This window comes from Ceratotherium simum, chromosome 29 (assembly GCF_057802395.1).
Source record: "Ceratotherium simum simum isolate JZ-2026a chromosome 29, ASM5780239v1, whole genome shotgun sequence".
NCBI classification, from domain to species: domain Eukaryota; kingdom Metazoa; phylum Chordata; class Mammalia; order Perissodactyla; family Rhinocerotidae; genus Ceratotherium; species Ceratotherium simum.
The window spans coordinates 26274976-26293153 of record NC_141928.1 but is presented as its reverse complement, the minus strand read 5'-3'; the positions used below and the strand labels follow the sequence as shown (position 1 = coordinate 26293153).

General features: G+C 38.7%; 1 protein-coding gene across 2 annotated transcripts in view; it reads right to left on the bottom strand.

The window, feature by feature from the left end:
• The window catches only part of CTNNAL1 (catenin alpha like 1), a 60782-nt gene that overhangs the window by 21226 nt on the left and 21378 nt on the right, over nt 1-18178 (bottom strand). Inside the window, exons 3-9 of one of the 2 annotated variants that reach the window (XM_004423305.2) lie at nt 16121-16308; nt 14391-14510; nt 11641-11730; nt 10434-10604; nt 7258-7458; nt 4735-4821; nt 1425-1583 (exon numbers count right to left, since the gene is read on the bottom strand). In XM_004423305.2, coding sequence (XP_004423362.1) covers nt 1425-1583; nt 4735-4821; nt 7258-7458; nt 10434-10604; nt 11641-11730; nt 14391-14510; nt 16121-16308 — 1016 coding nt within the window. The remainder of the gene's footprint in view (nt 1-1424; nt 1584-4734; nt 4822-7257; nt 7459-10433; nt 10605-11640; nt 11731-14390; nt 14511-16120; nt 16309-18178) is intronic. The other variant, XM_087419342.1, reaches the window with a different exon arrangement.

The window sequence follows — 18178 nt, the reverse complement described above, 5'->3', positions numbered from 1 at the left end:
TCATTATGTCGTACACCTTACACAATGTTATATGTCAATTATATCTTTAAAAAACTATAAAAAAAACCATCAGCATCAAATCTACTTTAAAATGGAGATGTATCTACAGTCATTTTAAGAATGTTCTCTAGCAGTTTTCAGATGTAAAGATGATGAAGCTAGTCCAATTAGTCTAAAGGTTCCTTCTAACCATTAGTCTTTGAGATTCAGTGAGCAAGGCATATTAGATAATACGAACACAGCTAGATGGTTCAAATCTGTGCATTTATATATAGTCATGTGCCGCATAATGACGTTTTGGTCAACGACAGAACACATATACAACGGTGGTCCCATAAGATTAGTACTATATAGCATAGGTGTATAACAAGTTATACCATCTAGGTTTGTGTAAGTAGAGTCTACAGTGTTCACAGAATGATGAAATTGCCTAATGATGCATTTCTCAGAAAGTATTCCCATCATTATGTGACGCGTGATTGTACATTTGGACATAACCTCATATGTACAAGGTATTAAGTATATGTTTTTTTACTAAAAGATTGGCTTAGAATATTAATTAATAATGGGAATTATAACAAAAGTGGCAGGTGAAGCACCAATAACACATAACAGAGATTTGGGCAGAATAGGAGAGGTTCGGAGAAGGAATACTGTGCTGAATATCTTTTCTTTGTCCCTCTATATCCATTCTCCTTCCTTCTCAAACCTGCTTTTTGCCCTGGGAGACTGACCTAAAGTGGTCTATAGCTATGTTTGGCCAACAGGAAGCCCCACCAATATACCAGCAAGGATGAGGAGAGTAAGGGCCTTTATTCTCATGCTCTTTCCCTGTAGGGTCGCCTTGGGCTGTCTCTGTGTCTAGTCCTAAAATCACCTCTCAAGGTGGCTCTCTGAAAGACTCTATGCCCTTCCAGTTTCCAGTAACCACTCACTCCCCTAGTTAATTTGGGCCTAGGAGTGGTACCAGCTCTGCTATCACTAACCCCAATTACTGCACTCCCGTGGTTTCCCCCACACCCAGTCTATGCAACTGTAAATAGCTCCTTTATTAAACCCTCTTTAAATTATCCTAATTTGAGTGTACCATCTCTTTCCTGCTGAGACCCCACAGATTCAAACAGAAACAAGGTCATACAACGTATCTCCATTGCTCTACTCCAAGGTCTAATCTCTCTGAGAGAATAAGAACAAAATGATTAAGAAGTGCATTTGTGGGTTCCAGCATTTTTTGTGGTTTTGTTTGAGAGGCCAGATTGCTGTAAGACCAGAACAGATAAACGTTGTATCCTTAAAATTCCAAAGGAGAGAGAAAAAAATGCTCATATAAGTTAACCAAAAACTAAACTTGCATGAATATTCCCTGATGATAGTACAGCTATCATTAAACTACAATTTCTTTAACAAGCAAACCTCTTACTCACCTCAACAAGCTGCTCTTTCTGTTCAGAGAGTTTGCAGGCATATTCAGCCAAACCTTCTAAATTTCCTTCTACTCCAGTAAGTTTTAATGCTTTTAGAACCACATGATCAGCATGGTATTTTAACAGATCTGCTACCAGCTGAGTTGCTGTACTATGAAGCTGCAGATGCGGGGGGGTAAAGGGTGATGACAGAAAGACAACAAACAATAAGGCTTTGTGACCAAGCACCTCATAAGCATGTTTAAAACAAAAGAGTAGCAACCTCAACCAGTCCCACTTGATCGGCTGAGGGGAAAGTGTAAAGCTCTCTGTGGTAACAGAAGTTGTGTAGCACTGGGGAGCTTGCAAATTCTCCCAAAGAGTGATCTTGACATCTTTGAGTCCCCTGCTGTGAGCAGTAATGCTGTTTGTAGAAGATGAACTGGTCATCCAGTGGCAGAGTAGCCTGGTCCCTTTCTCATCCTACTATCAACCAGCTCCTTCCCATACAATTTCTCTCTTGCTTAAATAAATGCTTCTTAAATAAATAACTCTTAAAGTTACTGAGGAATAGAACAGTATTAAGAGTATGGTATCAGAGTACTAAGGGGAAATCAAATAGCAGTTCATGATCATTAATAAGTTTTTTAACAGACTTTTGAAAAAGTATCATGGTGAGATTCAGGCAATTAGGCATTTAACAAGTTTTATTAAATACCTACATCATAGCAAGCACTGTACTAAAAGCTGGACATACATGACAAGTAGGACACAACTGCTTCCCTCAGGGGCATTACAGTTTATCTAGAGTTGCTATCCAGAACTGTACTCTCTAACTCTTGGGTCACAGGAGAAACAATGGATAAAAGAGTAACAAAACCCCCAGCATTTTACTTGACTTTGGGTGGAATAGATTTTAAGCATGGTTCACTCTCACTGGATGTCTTTGGGTATTATTAACTCGAAAATCTTTTCTTCTCTTTATCTTGCCTTTTTTTTTTAATGGTGTGACAGCTTATTTTGGGGTTCTCCAGAAAGAGATCATTTTAAATAATACTGTCCTAAGGAAAATCTGACTTTGAATTAAGCCTATTTGAAAGAAGGGATTTTTTTTTTCCTGGAAGTAATCCAATGTCAGTTCAAATTACAGGACTTTCTACAAAATTAACAATAGGGTAGTCCACATTCATGCAATCAAGTGAGAATAATTAGAGTCAGAAACAAAGACATTAAAATGCACTTTCTTTTGGAAATAAAACATGCATAAGAATTTTAAAAGATTTTGTTTAACCACCAGGGCCCTAGAGAATACCTAATGCCAGCCCTTTACTTCACAGACTATGACACAGGTCCTCAGAGACTGAGTGGCTTGTCCAAGGTCACGTAAATCTCACAAATGGTTCTGGACACAACTTATTAACAACCCTAAGGGAAGAAGGATGAATAAACACCTAGTTCCTGCTCTGTGCAATGTACCAACAGCAGCTTTATAGACATTATCTCCCTTAATCCTTATAAAAATTCTCGTAGGTTGATGCTGTTATACCCATTTCAGAGGTAAGGAAAATGAAGCTGTGGAGAGCCACTCAGCCTTTCACCAAAGGATGTTATGGTCTACTGATAGTCATAGTTTTAACAATAGTTTAGTTAAAATTGAACAGGGTGGAAAAAATGGGTAGGCTTTTTTTAAACCATAGAAAACCATATCCTTCCATACTTAACAGGACATTAAAATGAAGGTTTCAATAAAGGTCAATACCAAGTAAGATGTGAAACAGATCACCATGTATATAATTTATAAAAGAAACGTCCAAAAATAATTTCATTCTCCTGAGCCCTTGACCCTCTTCAAAAATATAAAAGAGTAAAGAAATTAGAGATAAGGGAGAGGAGAGGTTTTTATGAGGAGGATGTTAGGAGAGCTGATAGTGTTTACTGTGAGTCCTACCTCCAGACACACCCCAAAGTAGAGTGAACAACGTGACAGGGGAGTTGTAGTAAGTAGCAGGGGCACCAGGAGAGCCTCTGCAGAACATACCCAAATATCCATGAGAGGGAAAGTCAGCTTTAAACATCTACTGAGCCCAGGGCATCTTATACGGGCACCAGTCACTGAGAACTTTCTACCTCCCCACTTCCTCTCTTCTCTCCCTGTGCCACGACCTGGCAAAGATCTGGAACAGAAGCTAGATAATGGGGAAGAAGGGCCTGAAAAAGAGACAAGACATCTTCCCCAAAAGCCCTAGGTGGGGCTAGGGGAGTGGGGAACAGAGGAGAAGTCCTACAATTGAATGAAATGAAACACTGATTAACATATTGGAATGAACATTCTCGTTTTTGAACTGAGATTGTATTTTATGATGGAAAGCAGAGATTGGCAAACTTTCTGTAAAGGGCCAGAGAGTAACTATTTTAGGCTTTTCAGGCCACACAGTCACTATTGCAACTACCCAACTCTGCTGTTGCAGTGAAAAAAAACTAGACAATATTTAAACACATGGGTAAGACTGTGTCCCCAAAAACTTTATTTACAATAACAGACAGCCTGGTCATAGTTTGCAAACCCCAGACTCAGAGTGACTTTCAACTACCTGCGAATGACCAAATAAGTCATGAGATGACCTAGTTTTCACTCAGGGAACAGGGAAATCTTCTCAACCAAAGGAACATTTTTAAAAATCAGCTTTACTAAGGTATAATTTATATACAACAAAATGTACTAAGGGTATGATTTGATGAGTTCTGACAAACATTTACACCAATGTAACCACCACCACAATCAATATTTACATTTCCATTATCCCAGAAAGCTCCCCCGTGCCCCTTTGTAGTAAAAACCACCCAAAATCTGACCCTTGGTGGCCACTGATCTGGTTTCTGTCACTATAAATTAGTTTTGCCTTTTCTGGAAGTTTTTCCAAATGGAGTTATACACACACACACTCTTTTGCGTTTGACTTTTTTCACTCAGTGTAACGTTTTAGTGATTCATCCATATTGTTGCCTGTATCGATACTGTTCCTTTTTTACCGCTGAAGAGTATTTAGAATAGTTATACCAAAATTCATGTATCAATTCCCCTGTTGATGGAAATTTAGATTGTTTCCAGTTTTTGGCTATTATAAGTAAAGCTGCTATGAACATTCACGTAAAAGCTTTGAGGATAATGGCACTAATAAAACGGTGGCTTCAAAATAACTAGGTCAAAGGAAAACTTCTAAAACAGTTTTCTGGGTACAGGGACATATTAATACTAATGCATATCATACATACCATACAACACGAAAATTAGCAAAGAATTAAAAAAGGCTAGATTTCAAACTATACTTACTTCTTTCTTAAGTTCATTGAGGCTGTGACTGATTTTCAGTATAGTGAGTTCCAGTTCTTCAGCGATGCTTTTCGTTTTCTTGCTTTGCTAAAAATTTTAGAAAGTATATATGAAGTGTTACCTCATCTTTTTCATCTGGTAATTCCAATTTTACTTGAACTATAAATTATAATAAATTTTTAATATCATTCTGTGAACTATATGAAAAGTAGATTTAAAAAATTCACCTGTTGATGGTTAGAGTGGAAAATAGAATTTTAATTAATTATATTTTTCTATTCTAACTATAAACAGGTGAGTCTTTTAAAATCTAATTTTCTTTAATAAAGTTATTATATCTAAAACTAATCTACTTTCATCTGTTTGGAATGCTCTATCTCTACACTCTTAACCTAGTTAAAAATTAAAATCCCATTCATCTTTAAGTTCTTACATAAATGTCTCTTTCTCAAAAAGGCCTTCTCACAACATCACACAATCTAAATTAGACTCTCTTCTTACCCACTCTAATCTTTTCTCTAAGTAATCATCTTAGCTTGCAATTACATATTTACTTTTTGATTTTGTTGTTTAAAGTCTATCTTCCGCACTAGGCCTTGGTAAGTTCCATGAAGCTGGGATAACATTTACTGTGCTTACCACTGAATCCACAATACCTGGCACAGCAAATGGCAGGTAATAGGCATTCAGCTCTTTGAATGAAGAAATCAAAGTTAAACATGAATATCTTCATGAAGATTTCTTGACTGCTCTCCCTAAATATAAATCCGCCTTGCAATCCTCTCAACACGTGGTCTGTACCTCCTCTTAGGACACTTGCAAAGCTTTCTGGACTTCCTTCCCACATTTTTCTTTTTTTTTAAAAAATATTTATTTATTATTTAGTGTGTCTCTGTGTGTGTGTGCGCGCACGCAAGGAAGATCAGCCCTGAGCTAACATCCATGCCAATCCTCCTCTTTTTGCTGAGGGAAGACTGGCCCTGAGCTAACATCCGTGCTGATCTTCCTCCCTCCACGTGAGACGCCGCCACAGCATGGCCTGACAAGCGGTGTGTCAGTGCACACTCGGGATCCAAACCTGGGCGGCCAGCAGCGGAGTGCACACACTTAACCGCTAGGCCACAGGGCTGACCCCCCACATTTTTCTATATTGCAAAATTCTTGCAGGCAAAGATTTTATCTTATTCACCTTTAGATTTCCAGTGCCTGGCATATCAAAGGCATTCAGTAACGAGTGCTGAAATAAATGAATGAATGAACAATACATCTGGCCTGCAGAATCAGAGATCTGAGTGTTATAAAATATGTGAAAGGTGCTAATTTCAAATTAAAGTATTGATAGACTCGAATTCCCAACACAGAGAGCATTTCCTCACAGAAACTCTTTATACTGAATGATGGGCATAAAATTGAACACCGAAGCAATCTAATATCACACAGACAATTCAAACTAAACACAAAACATTGCTTATATCCCTGATGCCCCTCTACTCTACGTTAAGTTTCCCTATCAATATGAACATTTGCACTGTTGTGATGCCAAGAAAACATCAGAAAAATCTGTGATTCAAATCTGCTCTTCATAAGTCAATCTATTGTCAAGGGAGTAAACTGCTGCTTCATTCGGTACACTCTCGGCCACATCCATCCTGCTTCTTCATCTTTACTGCCAAAGCTTCTGTTCATGACGTCCAGATCTGTTCTCTCCAGGCTGTATGTTGTAAACCATGTTAACTACTTTTCTGACATATCCTAGTTCTAAGAAATAAATAAATGGTGCCAGAAACATGTCTCAGGCCTCTGTCTCTCACTTTTGTAATCCACCCTCCGTAAGAGACTGGGTACACACTTTCTGTACTGCTCAGCTGCTGCCAGTCTTCACCACTCTTGCCCACAGAACCTCCCATGTTTTAAGCAAACCAGCGGCCTATTTACGTCTCTTTAAGTGGCTGTCCACCAATCCTAGACCAGGAATCTGTGCAAGGGTAAAAAATCTTTTACCTGCCAGCTGGATCTACCCTTGTCTTCATTGCATCTAGACCTCAATTTTCTTCATTGCGTCTAGACCAGTTTTCTAAATTGCTGTATCTATAAATAAGCTGTCCTCAGGGTTAAGAACTGTGCACATCTCAATGGTTCCGGCAGTAAGACTCAGGTCCCAAGAACCTCTAGGTAGGGGTCTACTCCTCTGCTCTTCACTCTGAAGAAGCATTCTGGGGAGGAATTTTCCAGAGGTGAGTTTGGTGGAAGAATGGGGACTGCAGGGTGAACTAGTGATGGTGACAGTGGCACAGAATCCAGACTGGCCAGGATGAGAAACAACAGGCCTAGAAACATCAAGTACCTTGAGTGCCGGGTGCGAATGATACTTTGATCAAGTAGGAGGGGAAAAAGGGATGACATATCTTTGTCTCATTCTGGACCACATTCATATTCCCGGTGATTACGTTAACTTCCACATCTCTCAAAACTTTAGGGAAAAGCTATTATATAAGATTTACTTTGATGGAAAAAAGTTCTTACAGCTTGAATCCACACAGAAATTAACTGCTGCAGCTCCATTCTCCCCTGAGTTGACAGTTCCAAGATGCGTTCCCGGTGCTCATGGCTGGTGTAGGCAGAATCAGTAAAGTCCTCTGTACGCTCCAAGATAACCTCTAACATTGCAGAAAGATTCTCTTTTGACTGAAAATAAAGATTCTCCCGAAGAGTTTCAATATTTATCTAAGAACAAAAAGGATATACATCCACACAAATCAATATCTCCACCTATCCAAAATGGACTATAATTTCTAACAGTGCCCAGGAAGACACAAGCAATTTCTTTCCCTATCTAAGGGCTGAGTGGAAATACAGCCTCCAGTAACGACCATATTCTCCACTCACTCAGAAGGACACATCACTTAAGAGCCACCAATGGCCATGCAGAGTTTCATTCCTACAGTTGTTAATACAACATTCCTACGGGATCAGTGAATACTAAGGCAGAAAGAGCATTGTCATGTTAGCATCCAGTAGGAGAAATGAACATGAACCAGCCTCCAGGTAAAGGATTTGTATCTGAGAAAATGCCAAGGCAAAGTCCTGGAAGATGTTACACACAAGCATGAATATGGGTTGAGCCCATGGAGAAGGGTGTGGAGGGTGTGCCATATAGAAGGGACTGAAAAAAACATCAATTTTTCCTTCATTAATTCAACAAAACTCTCCTAGTCACCTAACTGGTCTCCCTACATTTTGTCTTATGTCCCCAATAGCACCTCCCTGGCCAAAACATCCTCTACCAGGGGGCCTGAATAATCTTTCTAAAATGTAAACCTTCTGATATTGCCACCTCCCTCTAATTGGCTCCTCACTACCTATAAAATCAAGCCCAAACTTCTATTGTACAGCACAAAATCCTCTAGGGTTTTATCTTTGTATATCTTTCCAATAGTTTATCTCACCCCCTACCAAGCTCCCAAACAACCTTCCCCTTCAGCCATCCTGTGCTTAGAGTTCCCTAAATATATGATGTACACATTCACTGGGGCAATCTCTCCCTCTCAGCTTTCTAATATATGCTATGCCACTTCAACCTTATTTAACTTCTAGCCCTTGAAATAGGTCACAGAAACAACTTGGGCCAAGAGGCAATAAGCAGTGATGGTTATAACTGTGGTCACAATGAATGTGATGATAAGGATCGCATACATTTGTTGAGCACTTTAAAGTCCTTTTACAAATATTATTTCAAGTTAATCCTTACACATAACCACTTTAACATGATCCGTGAAAACACTAAGATTTGGGAAGGTCAAGAGGCCATACGGGGTGCTAGCTTCCCCTTCTCCTCTTGACCCAACCTATGTCCAGTAATCACTCCATCCTAGGTAGACAGAATTCTTTTTTACGCTAGGAAAGAAAATGGATAAAAGTGAGGTAAGGAATTGTCAATGAGGATCTGAGAATTTGAGAATTTAAACAGAATTACACCATAAAAACCAGTCATGTTGACCACACACCATTCACATTAAGGTTTTTGATTTTCCCTTCAGAGGGAACATACATATCATTTTTAAACAGAAACTTAGTGGAGTTTTTTTTCTCTTGAAGGCCATTCATTTCTATGGTTTCATAAGATTTGCCCACATACTCACAGTACTGAATACAGTAAAGAACCCAGTTTCCCTCTACAGATTATACTTTCCATCAGAAAAAAGGTAAGATGCCAAAAAATAACCACTGACAGTGAGACTGAGTCTATTCACGATAGCTCTGCCCTCCAGAATGCCTGAGGGTGAAAGCGTCAGCAGCAAGAGCCGTTGATAGCGGCCAAAGACACAGCACTGCCCCCAGTTAACCTGGAACCAGAAATGCAGGGTCCAGAGGCTAAAGATCTGGCTCTAACTCTGTTTCCCTAATTATCCTTTAACAAGAGATCTCCTCCCTCTGCCTTTATAAAAAGAGGGGATTAGAAAAATAATCTCTAAGATCCCTTTCAGCAATAAAAACTCTAAGAGAATGACTAACTGCTCCTTGTAGCTTCTTTCCCCTCAGGAAGAGATTTAGGTGGGTCTGGCAGCTTATAAACAAACCCAGAGGTGTGAACTGAAAAGTCAGGGACTTTGGGATTAGAGAGTTCTGCTTCTCAAGAAGGATTCCACCACTTATTAGCTTTCCTTCTCAAAAATGTGGATATAATAATATCTACCTAAAAGGGGAATTAGAGATTAAATGATATAATATGTATTAAGAGCATAGCCCCTAAAAATAGATGTTCTTTCCACTACTTTCTTTCACCTCATATTCCTACTTAGACCTTCACAAGATTAAAAGTCAAAGTGCAGTAAGATGGAAAGCATACCATCCCTGTCACAGCCCTGTCTGTGAGAGGTGGGTAACCCTTAGCATACTAGATAACTTCTCAGGGCCCTGGTTCTCCCATCTGTTGGATGAGGGGGTTGTGCTAGATGATCTTCTGGGCCCTCCTGACTCAGACACTTCTCTTATGCAAAAAGCAGCTCCACCATCTCTCTGACTTCTGATGAGAAGTTCTGCCCTGAAATGATGAGGATTCTGAGTCAGGCTGCCTAGTTTCAAATCCCAACTCTGGCACTTCCTAGCTGGCAAGTTACTTGATCTCTGTTTCTCAGTCTCCTCAACAATATAATGGGGATAATATAACAATAGTTCTTGTGAGGATTATACACATACATACATTTAAAGCACTCAGAACAGGGCTGGCACTGAGAAAATGCTCGATAAATGTTAGCATGCATTATTGTTTATTTTTAAATTTTAATTATCATTAATACTATTACTATTACTATAGTCTCAAAGTAGCAACCCCATAGCACAGGGAAGAGCAGGAATTCCAGCAGAAACAGTTGGCTGTCTGTCTTCCTGGATGGCATGGCACTGCTCAGAAGACTGGGAAGGGAACACCTTTCTAAACAGAGGACAGGAGGCTACAGTAAAACTATACAGCTAAATGGGGTCAGAGTAGCTACTGTCAGCCAAGACCCGTGTTCTTTGTACAATCGAAGCCAAATGTTACTGAATGTTAAGTTTGTAAACAATGGCATTGTGTTAAAGAGAAATATCTGCTTTTGTGAAGCATTTATTCTAAAATATTACACAAAAATATAGATACTACATATAATGATGCTCCTTTGAAATGGAAAGAAAAAATCAAAATATATTCTCATTATTCTTACCTTGAATTCTTTAATTCCAGTAAAAATACTGATAGATGAATTGTCAGTCTCTCTATTCGGTTTGCAGTCGGTCACAATTTCAATGACCTTATCCAATGCCACTTTCATTCGGTCAAACACTCCTTCTTTGTTTTTATGGGCTGATTCGCAGTTGGGATGTCTGAGACATGTCTTCAAAATAATTGAAACTTTTTATTTTAAGATTTGACCCATATCATAATATATAAAAATCTTACAGAGAACATGTCATGCTAATAAAAATGGTTCTTTACCAAAATCTCCTGGGTCCCTGGCTCACCCAGCTGCTTCTCCTCACTAAAAGTGGAAGCAGGATGAGTAAAAAGCGATAGCAAGGTTAAGTGAAAAAGGCAGAGTGCAAAACTATATCTTTATACTTCAATAATAAGTTGACTTAAAATATTTTGGGAAAAAACTCTTTAATTCATCATAATTAAAACTATTTTAAAATATTGCCTTACATGTGCAAGAACTAAAAAAGAATGCAGAAAAATGAACAGATGATATATGACTGTAGACGCATCTTTGACTTTTAAAAAATGAAGTAAATGAAAAACTACTCAAGGGCCTAGATACGAACAGAGCCTTCCAAGTGGGTTCCATTGAATTCTGTTTTTGTGGCTTCACTGTTCCTAGCATAGAGTAAATACTCTGAACAGAAACGGCGATTCTAAACACACTGCTAATGAGATGTTTACTAGTTCATTCTTGAATTGTACCAATTTGCTAGCCAACTGCTGTTTGGAATTATAAGCTCTTGATTGACAATTTTGTTACAAGTAAAATAAGGAATCAGAGGTACAAATTTACAGAATAAACAAACTAAGGGCTAGCTTAATACTCCACTGTTACTTAATAGATTCTAATTTGCCTAGCTTTTTCTAGAGCACATGTGTTGGCTCCCCAGTAAGACTGGCAAAACCCTGCAGGCGGTGACCACGAGCGACAGGCCTCAATTCATAGTACCTAATAAGCCATCCTCTGCTTAGTTGCTCAATCAGAGCTGACTCGTAGATTAATTGCTGTTTGGAGTTGGGGAAGGAAGTTAGCATTCTTGTTAACAAGTAACTGAGATTTGACTATTATAGCCCACATTCCAATTTATCATTTGATCTTTTTAAAAATGTAAAATATATGTCAGACGCATTTAAAATTAATTTACAACACAGTAAAACAAAAGTTTTCTTACCTTTGAAGCTGTGAGAAGCATCATTGTACACTTTTCAAGAACTGCCCTAGCTGCTGCCATTTTTGCCTTTTTCTTCTCATCTTTCAAATCCTAAAATTGAAATAAAATCACTGAGCAGTCTAGGATCATGTAAGCAGTCCAATTTCTTGAAAAATCATTTACTCAACAACAGCAATACTCAACAATTAAGTAACATTGTTAAAAAGGTAACAAACCAAGAAAAAAAAAAAACCAGAATAAAGGTTTATATAAGTCACGGCCTTAATCTAAATACAACACAAATATCAACACAATAGAGTGGAAAGAAACAGCTGCCCTTATTAAGGGTGACAGTAGAGCCAGGAAATGAGACCCACATTCTTGTGCCCATGTGGACACACTCCACTCCTAAACAGGAACAACCATCCTACGCTTTACTTAATTAAAAATGACTTATTTGTCGAGCATTTATGGGCTATTATTTCCTTCAAAATAGATGATTAGAAGTCAACTCTTTCAGGGACCATGTCTGATTAAGCCTATCTAATTATTTCAGCTTACTCATCACAATATCAAGTTTGTTTGTCCTAAACTTAACCAATATGCTGCTCTGAAATTTTCTTAAGATGTTTCTTGGGTATATAATTTTCCCCAACTAGATTATGAGGCAAGCACTGTGTTTTGCATTTTTTTCTTTTGATTGCTCTTAATAGAGCCCTTGATAGAATGTGTGTTATCACAGAAGGTACCTAAATATTGCTGACCAAATCCAGAATCAAATACTCTCATAATAATTTGGTTATGATCATCTAAATCAGAGGTCAGCAAACATTTTCAATAAAAATCCAGATGATAAATTTTTTAGGCTTTCTGGGCCATACTGTCTCCGTCACAACTACTTAATTCTGCCATTGCAGTGTGAAAGCTGCCGTAGACAATATATAAACAAATGTACATGGCTGTGTTCCAATAAAACTTTACGTATGGACACTGAAATTTGAATTACATAAAATTTTCACCTGTCACATTGGTTAGTCTTTTTTCATTTGTGAGTTGGCTGGAAAGCCCTTTATTACAAATAACAAAGATCTAAAGTTGGAGAATGATTTGCCTTTTATTTGTTTTAGTAAATTAGAATGAATTCAAAGTTATCCCTATAATAATATCACTCTCACACACTTGCATCCCAAAATAGCTTTCTTTAGTAGGAAAGAAAGAAACAAAGTTACACCTAGTACATGAGAAACTGCATATAACCCAAAAGCTAATTCAGGTCACAAGATCATATCCCAAAGGACTGTGTCCTACATGTGAATATCATCCATCATGAATACCTATCAAAAATAAAGGTTGAGGTCACTTCTAAAATTTCCACCCATTCTTCTCGTCAACATACTAGACAGGACTTCTTGCAAAACAACCTGTGAGTCTAGTTGACAAAGCATCAAGTGTAAATGCCATGTATAATACTTGTAAGCCATACACGACACCATACATGGTATGGTCATAGCAAGTGATTGAAAAAGATGGCAGTCTGTTAGAGGGCTGGTCCACAGGACAATACAGAGGCCTCCATAAAACCCAGATGGTCCAAGAAGTACTTAGTACCAAGTACCAAGAAGCATCACAATCTAGCTTGCCACTTTCCAGGCCAATACCCATCTTCCAACTCCAGCTGCAACCAGGAAAGTTTATGCCCAAAACTACAGCCTAAGGAAGTATACCAAAGCACCTCAAGAAAATGTCAATTATTACATATTTAATCTGCTGACAACATGGACCCATGCACAAATACCTCAACAAAGAAAAGTCAATCCTGGGTATAATATGGTCTTCCACCTCCCTAAACTTAGAGGGTAGAGTCTCAATTGGGGAACAAAGCTAAAAAGAACTAATATCCTGGTGTAGTTTGAAAACCATAGGCTTTCCAATCAGACATAACTGAGTTCAATCTGCTAGAAGAGTGACCTTGGGAAAGTTTATTACCCTCTCAGGGTCAGTTTCCTCATGTGTGAAACAGTAATAACAATACCTACTTTATAGGGACATTTTAAGAATTAAATGAGTTCATGTATATTAAGTACCTAACACAGACAATGCAAATAAATAATGGCTTGAGTTATTATTATTAATCTAATGCAGAATAATTACAGAAAGATATAACAAAATAATACATAACAAATTACAGAAAGAATAATAATAGAGAGAGATAATAAAATACTACAAGAATATATACGATGAGTCAATTTATTTGCCTGAGCCCTGGTAGAAGAGTCAAATGGAAAGCTTCATAAAAGAGGAAGTACTTGAGTTGGGCCTTGAAGGCAAATATGACCTTTCCCAGTGTATGAGGTAGGAACATATTTAACTGTTATGTGTGTGTAAAAAAAGATGTACAGATCTACTTACTTTATCCTGGCTTATTTATGAAAGGCTTTCAAGACAAGGCTATAGATTTAATAAGCAAAGAAACCAACCCAAGAAATCACAAAGATCATGCTTCCATCCAAATTGAAAAGATGCATGTATTTGAAGATTTTTTTTTTTTCTTGTGAGGAAGATTGTCCCTGAGCTAACATCTGTGCCAATCTTCCTCCACTTTGTATGTGGGATGCCACCACAGCATGGCTTGATGAGCAGTGTGTAGGTCCGTGCCCAGGATCTGAACCCGTGAACCCTGGGCCTCCGAAGCAGAGCATGCAAACTTAACCACTATGCCACCGGGCTGGCTCCCATGTATTTGAAGATTTTTAAATGTGGTAAATACATACATTTTGTCTATCTCCAGTTAGATGTGCAAACTCCACCATTTCATTTCCAAACTGACTGAATATTTGGACAAACTCTTGAAAGCTATTCACTTTCTCTAGTCTTTCCATAGTTGCAAGAACCTGCAAAACAGAGAATATTTTATTATCAGGTGTAGATACGAAAGAGACTGAGATGTCAAGGCTGAGTAGAGAGAGGAAAAAAGGAGAAATTCTAAATTTGAGGGGAAAGTTGAGGAGGAGTCAGAGAAGGGGCAGCTCAGAGGAGTAGAAACAGATTCAAAGGTTCAAATCATCTAGGGAATGATTGTTTTTACGTGGGAAGACTTGGGCTTACTTGAATATTAAAAGGAAAAAGAGTCAAAGAAATCACTAAATATACAAGAGAAGAGATCATTTATGTAGCAAAGTCTGGAGAAGGTGGGAATGGGCACAACTAAAGTAATAAATTCTTCAGAGAACTAGGAAGGGGGTAAGGACAAAAGACGACAGAAGCTTTAAGGTTCAGTGACCCAGAACTGGGGGAACTCCATTCTTAGGAAAGCGGAAGGAAAAGGTCATCCGTGGAGTGAGGAGTGGAAAGGGAGGTTTGGGATGTCAAGAGCAGGAAAACAGGTGGGATCAGACAGGAGCTGCCAAGAAGCTTTGGGCAGCCAGGGGTGAAGAGAGAGTGTGAACCCGTAGTAGAGCCAACAGACAATGTTATGTGTTGTCTTGACATCAGAAATAAAGTAAATAGATATGAAACATATTTTCAAATACTTTTCTCTAAAATAACAGTACTGGATTAGTTTTAGTCAGACCAAGATAGGTAAAGAAAACACAGATGTCCTGTGTTTACTTATTTTTAATGAGGATATGATGGATGTTTGGCGTATTAATCTGCCCTGGCAGCTCAGGAAGTCCAGGCGACTGACAGAGATAAGGCAGATCGCCACCACTGAGCAGAACCCCCTTCTTTCAGAGAGAGGAGGGTTTTCCCTATTCTCCTAGCACTGTTCAACCCACCTCTCCTATTTCTTTTTCTCTTTAAATTTACACTTTTCAACTCACTCAACACTCGTCAGGTAGTTTTGTCCTCAAGCCCTACTGGGACGATCCCTTCCCTGGCTGGCTGTCCTCTTCCTTGCCTAGGCAATTATCCAGGGAAAGAGTGATTGTACACGCCCTGCATTCCCAGATGACTGAGGAGCATAACATTATCTGAGAGACTATGAGGTTTCTAGACTGGAAGAGTTTAATTCCATTCTCTAAATTCTGTGATTATTCAGTAATATTTAGGGACTCTGCCTGAAGAAATTTTGTGGCATGGATAATTGTGGTTTCAGAAGATTGAATTTTTTCTTAAGCTTATAAACTATTACTCTCTGACTTAGGAAAAAAAAAGGTACTGAGGAATTCTGTATTTTTATCAACTAGGCTTCTACTACATACATTGTCATGGTGCTCAGCTTTTCTTCCCAAATTTGTACACATGAAATGCTTTCACCAAGAAGTCTCTATAAGTAGAAAATGGTTTTCTGAGAAAATCTTTTGCATTCAAAAGTTTAGGACCAGTACAGACATTACTCAGGAATTACAAGTACAGAAGAAACATCATTTTAAGCCATAGACAATTAAAGCTATAAATAAAAATAAACAAGCATTGCCCAATTACCTACAATTAACCTAAAAAAACACTTTTAAAACAACCCTGAAAGACACAAGTGTAGAAACACAGGAAAGGCAAGTACCTTATTTCTTGATGTTATTATCTGCTTAATGACCACTCGGTCTGCCAGCAACAACACTTTTGTCACTGAAGAAAGAAGTAATCTTGCAGCCTTTATCACTCCTGTTTTGTCTGTAAAAATTGTGATCTGGCCATCAGATTCTGGATAATTCAAGCTGCTTACATCTGTAAGTGCTGCAATTGTTTCTCCTAAAGAGAGGCAAGAGGGAAAAGTTAAACTGGGAATACGACACTTAAATTAAAACCCAGACTCTTCTCTAATCTTGAAGGTGATGTGCTCAATGGGTAGAAACTCGGCTTTGGAGTCTTCTTTCAGGAACGAGAAACAGCGTATCCTTGATGAGTGCAAGGATTATCATACGAGGCTCTCTAAGGACAAAATAATAGCACCTTCTTAAGACCCGGTGGCATAGCAGTTAAGTGCGCTCGCTCCGCTGCAGCAGCCCAGGGTTCGCTGGTTCGGATCCCGGGCACGCACTGACGCACTGCTTGTCAAGCCATGCTGTGGCGGTGTCCCATATAAAGTGGAGGAAGACGGGCATGGATGTTAGCCCAGGGCCAGTCTTCCTCAGCAGAAAGAGGAGGATTGGCAGATGTTAGCTCAGGGCCAATCTTCCTCACATAAAAAAAAAAAAAAAAGAAAAAAACCAGAAATGTGACAAATTTTTGTTTTCACCAAGTTTAAAAACATTATAACTTTTGTTTCCAGTGAAATGGCAAACTATGCGATCTAAAAAGCCTCCTGCTCTACAGGAAAATGAGAACTCCCAGGAGCCAATAACCAAAGAAGAATCTAAAGGCAGAGCAGTACGCAGCTGCTAAGGCTTTGGCTCGGGGGGGTTGGGGGGTGGTAGAGGAGAGATATCGGGGGATATTGCTTGGGCTTTTATGGACACCCAGGGAGAGAAGACAAAGCTTTGGGCCCCAGTGGGAGGCATGCTCAGTGAAAAGGGGGACTAGAAGAATAATCCATAGGTAAAGGGAAACAATTTCATCTGTTGGTCAGCCGGGGCTCTGGTGGGAAAACAAAATAAAAGCCCCCCGCCTGAGAAGTCAAACCACAGGCCGACCCCCACTCAGGCTTGCTGCTTGAACTGATACTTTGCATGACGCACAGCATAAACCAAATGAACTCCCCACCCTCTAGAAAAAGTTTCTTCTTCACCGAGGCTATCAAAACCTTTTGATTTCTGTAATAGCAATTATCCGTCAATAAAACAACACAAATATTTATTCTCCAAGAAAATGAAACCAGGCTGTGATTTTTTCCCAACCATACTGTTTATTTTAAGATTAAAAAAAAAACTTTTCATCATCTTGTAATGTTCAAGATCATTTTTCAAGTCTTAAATAAACCTGAGTGCATAATGGATTGATTTTCTCATAAAAGCCCTCTTGTCAATACTATTACATACACCCAACAATGTATGAGCCCACAGAGTGCAACTATCTGAATTTTAACAGGCAGACCACAGGGTGCAACATAATGAACTCAAGACTTAGGAAGATCAGTCTGGTGGAAGCGTAGAAAATGGACTGGAAAGGAGAGACGTAAAGCCAGGCTACTAATCGGGCAGCTATTTCAATTGTGGGTGTGAGGTTTGTAAGGATCTTGCCAGATAAGATCCTAGTAAAGTTGAAATATAAAAAAGATGATTTGAGAGATACTGAGAAAAGAAAATATAAAATTAATACCTAAACAGTGATTAGAAGGAAAGGAAAAGTAAAAAAATGGCTTCAAGGTTGTGAACCTAAGTCACTTAAAGAAAATCAGAAGGGCACAAGGAGGGAGATGATAAATTTAGTTTCTGACAACAGGAATTTCAAACCACACAAGAAAACCCAAAAGATGAGCCACTAGATACAGACTGGTTACATATCATGCCAACAGCTGAAGCTCGACTAATAGATGAAGTCTGTGGTAGCCAGCCTCCAAGATGGCATCCAACGATCCCTCCTTCCTGGTATTTACATCCTTGTGTTGTCCCCTCATTATACCAGAGTTGGTATGACACTTCTGAGATTAGCTTATTAAAGACACTGAGGTAGCCAGCTTGGT